Genomic DNA, 5,041 nt, shown 5'->3' on the forward strand with positions numbered 1-5,041 from the left:
CTACAGGAAAGTGCAGCAGAGTCTTCCAGAGCAGAGAAGCCTAAGGTTCTTCATCCAGTTTGGAGCTTGAAGAAAGCTCTGAGATTCGACACCATTGTGGAATGAATCCAGTAGCAATAGCAGGCCATGGAGTCAGAAACGAAAACTCCAGAGTTCACTGGTGGTCAGGAGATTGCAACTTTTCTTGTCTCATATGGACTATTGCCCAAGGTTTGGGAAGAGTCTCTTCATGCAAGCAATTCAGAGGGCTTTACTGCGAATGAGCATGAAGATTTTGCATGTGTCGCTTTCGCTTCAAAGAGTAGAAGATTTCATTGTCAACCAGAGTAAACGTAGAGAGGACAATATAAAAATTGTTCAAAAGGTCTCCTCTGAATGCCTCAAGGGTGATGATGGTGAACCAGCTTTCATTCATCCAGGAGCTCTTATGTTGTTTCTCCATATAATCGAGAAAACAGATTTCCAAGCAAAGTTGCAGATTTACACGGACTTCAAACAAAAGAAACTCAAGCCCATCATATTTGTGGGTCGCTCCATAGGAGGGGCAGTTGCAACCTTGGCCACATTATGGGTTCTGGGAAAAGGCTAAGGCAAAGCTCTCCCTTTTGTATCACGTTTGGTTGCCCTCTGGTCGGACATGAAAGGCTTGTTGAAGCAGTTGGCCGTGAGAACTGGGGAGGAAACTTTTGTCACGTGGTTTCCAAGCATGATATTATTCCTCGGATGCTCCTTGCACTGATTGAATCCATTGCTAACTCCTTGACTACCATTTTTCCTTATTGGCAGGGCACAAATGTGCCTGATTCTTTAATTCAAGATGCTTGTAGGACTCTTCTGAAACAGATCTTTGTTTCTCCAAGCAGCCCATACAGACCTTTTGGCACTTACATGCTTTGCTCAGGAAATGGTGTAGCTTGTATTCAAAACGCTCAGACGGTTTTGGAAATGCTTAGTTTGACTATGCGAAGCCAACAAGCTTCTTTTGATGAAATTGTACAGGCCTGTCTTTCAAAGCACATAAGGTATGATTCTGTTTTGGAGGAGGTTTTGCAAAACTCCATAAGAGGGATACGATCAATAGAGAATTCCAATTCAGAATCCCCTTACGAGAGGGGTATTTTATTGCAGCTTGAAGCTATTGATGTTGGAGCTCAGAATGATCATGCACAGCTGGCCCTACGAAAAGCTAGAGAAACTGAAAAAGGGTATAACACAAATGTTGACAAGCTGGCTATTGAATTAAGTGTAAAACAAAGTAGCATGGCAGAGCTTGAATGGTATAAAGAGAGATGGAAGAAGGTTCAGTTGCATGGCGAACATATCATAGTCCAAGGCCTCAAGTACCAGCCTTTACACCACCACCAATTTGTTTCTCAGCATATCCATCAGGCCTATCAGCATATTGATGAGCCTCGTCATTGAGTTTTTGGGAGAAAATCATGGCAATTTTGGATAATTAAGAGCAGGAACTTGAATGAGATAAGGAGGAGAGATCATAGGAGATAGATCCTCCTCATTAAATCCTCACTCATTCAAATATTACTTAATCAAATCGCACTAGCTCAGAGTTGCAAGCAGCCAAGCTGAAAGGAGAATCGCCCACAGCCAAGCAGGATACAGTGGTGCTGTCTGTTTCTACAGGAAGACAGAGGACTGTTTCTACAGGAAGCTAGCGAACTATTTCTACAGGAAGTTTGAAAAGAGGGAAGCCAAAGGAGAAAACAGCTGAGATGTTAGCCAAAGAAGCCACCAGGGCCATCAAAGACGAGGAGAGAGATTGGTTGCTCAGAGGATGAGCAACACTTTCAGTAGGGGGGTGATGATGAGCCCCAAAAATGGACAATTATTTGGGCTCATTCAACCTCCGAATTTGACTTAATCCACCATTATCATTAGTTTATTGCATGTTTTTGATTATATTTATGTTAATAGGGTGAATTTGGTTAGTCATTATGCCAACAAGTCTAATGGGTGCTTTGTGTAGCCTTTTTGGTCAACTTGGAGACAAAATTAAAGGTCTTAATGAGCACTTGGCAGCCAAATTCGTGGGAGAACAAGCTAGAGGATTTGTAGGAAGGTGTCCCCTTCATTTATGGGCCCTTACCTCGAATTCTCCACCATCAGCTCGGAGTTCAAGGGCCACCGAATCAATCAACACAAGGGAAGCCAAGCAAGTCAAGTAGGACTGCTGTTAACTCCAAGTTTTGGGCAGCCGAGTCCCTAAATTTTAGGAGGACTGTTGGGTCCTCAAATTGTATAAATAAGAAGGCTTAGGGCCTCAATTTGGTTAGCCAGTTAGCCAGTGTAGCCAGTGGATGTTAGCTAGTTAGCCAGTAGATAGTAGCTAGTAGTTAGTCATTTCATAGCCTTGTTGTAGTCATTTTGTAATTCGATTTGTATGCAATAGATTAGCTTTGCTTTCAGCTCATTCTCAAGCTCTCCTTGTGGACAGTTTTGATGTAACTCTTCATTCTTGATTAATAAAAACGAATTCAGCTTTGCACCAGCTCTAAATCTCTCTTGGGAGGCTGTAGCTCTTGGGGTTGGGCCCATCTCAAGCGCCCAGTACCTCCCCTCTTTATCTTTATGTGTGGTTGCTGCGTTCTTAAAACAAAATCTGCTCTTTAGACCTTGCTTTGTTATTTTGGTTGTTTTTGTTGGTTAAAGTAGCTTTTTATGTTTGGGAATCGATTGGTAGGAGTTTTTCATGCATTTAGATCTTTTGGAATGTTCTTGCTCACGTGATGTACATGGTTCTCTTTCCAAACGAGGCTGTTGTTTATTCATTTCATTGATAGTTAGATTAATTTAGCTAGGACTTAGTTTGTTTGCAAGAATTCATTGATTCGGTTAAATGTGCATTGTGCAGGGCATCTCTATCACTCACTCACATGGTCAAGCTTCATCAGAGCCATCTGATTCATCCCATATCTAGGCTTCTCGCTTCACACCCATCCTCTTGCCCACGTAACCCTACCTTCTTCTCCATTGTTGTCTCAACTACCTTAAAGCCAAATCAGCCTTCCACATATCATCTCACCACCCCATCCATCAATTCCTGGGTCACTTCAGACCCCCATCCTACCTCCATAACCATCCATGCATCTTCCATCAATCACCCATCCTCAAAAATCCCATTTCGAAACATCCTGTAGAAGAATTACAAAACATCCTGTAGAAACCCCTGCAGACTTCCTGTAGAAGTTCATAAACACGGTTGCATGGCATCCAGACTTTGTGAAACTCTCAGAAAGAATGTTATGGATCCCTTAGACCCTCTCTGTACCATCCCAACCTTTCCCAAAGCTTTTCATCCCTTGATCCATCCCTGCACAGTGGAAAACTAGTTAGAAGCACATGCATGATAATTCTAATAACTTAAACAAAAATACAAAAAGATGTTTTCTTCAGATAGTGATAACTTAGACACATGCATTTTACCTTCTTAGAAGTAATGGCATCTCTTTCGGTAGTTTGCATGCTCTCCTTTGCATCGGTAGGACTAGCTGGTAGAATTAGGGTTTGCTAGGGTTTGTGTTTCTTTTTGGATTTCAGTTTCTTTCCGCAAGTAGATTAGCTTCCTTTGAGTTAGCTTTCATCCATCAGTTAAAAAGCTTCTTCTAAGAGCTCATAGAAGTTGGCTTGAGCCCCTAGCGGACTTATGCCAGCTGACCAAGTGACAGCTGCGGCAAGAGCTAGTACTTGTGCATACAACACCGTCGCTTCCAAGTTTGTTACGAACTACCGGGTTGATAAAATTAAAGAAGGGAGTTCCAGGAGTTGTAGCATTATTGCTACAATACTGAAGCCCACCATCTACCTTCCCAGAACTACGTAGAATTGCGAAGAAAATACCTCAAAGTCTGACCTGAACTATGCACTTTTCAAGATCTGTTATCAAGCCTCTTTCCCACTTTTTGGAACCCTGCATTGCATAGATACCTGAACCTACATTGTTCCCACAAACTATGCAGAGCTGTCCTCCCAGTGCCCTCCCTTATCCAGGACTTGCTGCTCTCAAAAAATGCATAGATCTATCCTCTGGTGCCTCTACTATCCTGCCTTGTCTTCCCCTTGGAAACTTTGGAGAGGTGTCTATTATATAGGAAAATGACCTCTGCATCAGCTCAAAGGATAAGGACGTGATGACTAAAGGACTGACCAAGTTCACAGGCCTAGTTGTCAAGCTAACATTGTCTAGACACTATCAGTCTGCGTTATAAATATTATTAGCAAGCCTAACGGTGCGTTAGTGCCTAGGGTAACTCTACTTGTTACCTCGAGAACAATGTTAGTGACCCTACATCAGTTTCTATGGGTCAAAGGAGCGAATTTACTAAAACAATATTCCTAGATTCTCTCCTATGTTGGCTCATAAAAGCAGGGAAACGCGACATGTTTTGGGGAATTACTAATTCCTAATGGAGTATGCAATCGGGAAAGAGCAGTAAGGCATGGAAACATCACTGCTTTTGCCTAATGGAACTCATGAAGGACTTGACAACCCTAAACCTACATGCTATATATTCAAGGCTTGGTCCATTGTGAAAGGGGTCGAACCATTTGAAAGGATTGCCTATTTGACTGTCAAGCAGAGTCTCAGACTAAGGCATTAGAAGAGGTTAAGAAGGGAGAGAGAGAGAGGAGATGGACAGGTAAGGGAAGGCTGATGCAACTAATGGTTGTAATCACTCTTTCTACATCAATATATAGCTATAGTTGTGTTGTCCACTCCATGATCTTGGTAGTATAACTTGTTTATATGCTGATCTAATATCTTCTAGCATGAGTGGATAGTTATATGCAACCAGATATCTTTTATATGTTCATGCATTTGTTTATCAAGGTTTTATGTTGTGATATTACGCTTGTCTTTGCTATGTGTAGGTTTTGATCTGGAGTCGGCTTAGGGGTCTTTTGCCTAGATGCATTGTGCTCTCCAGAAACACCACTCTAAGATTTGAGGTAATAATTCCTTCTCACATTGATATTCGTTTGTTAAACATAGATATGCATGTATCTTTGTGACAGCTGCAGCTAA

General features: G+C 41.9%; 1 protein-coding gene across 1 annotated transcript; it reads left to right on the forward strand.

Annotated features, from left to right (window-relative positions):
• Positions 1 to 567: 567 nt before the first annotated feature.
• Positions 568 to 1,422, forward strand: LOC149267498 (lipase-like PAD4). Its single transcript, XM_089412186.1, has one exon. It carries the CDS (start codon positions 568 to 570, stop codon positions 1,420 to 1,422), a length of 855 nt encoding a protein of 284 aa, XP_089268312.1.
• Positions 1,423 to 5,041: the final 3,619 nt, after the last annotated feature.

The sequence above is a fragment of the Pinus tabuliformis genome, chromosome 6 (assembly GCF_031772625.1).
Source record: "Pinus tabuliformis cultivar Carrire ecotype Pingquan chromosome 6, CPIR1, whole genome shotgun sequence".
NCBI lineage: Eukaryota > Viridiplantae > Streptophyta > Pinopsida > Pinales > Pinaceae > Pinus > Pinus tabuliformis.

Bases quoted from the DNA above. Each gene is read 5' to 3' on its own strand.
- LOC149267498 (XM_089412186.1), top strand. From the start codon at position 568: ATGGGTTCTGGGAAAAGGCTAAGGCAAAGCTCTCCCTTTTGTATCACG.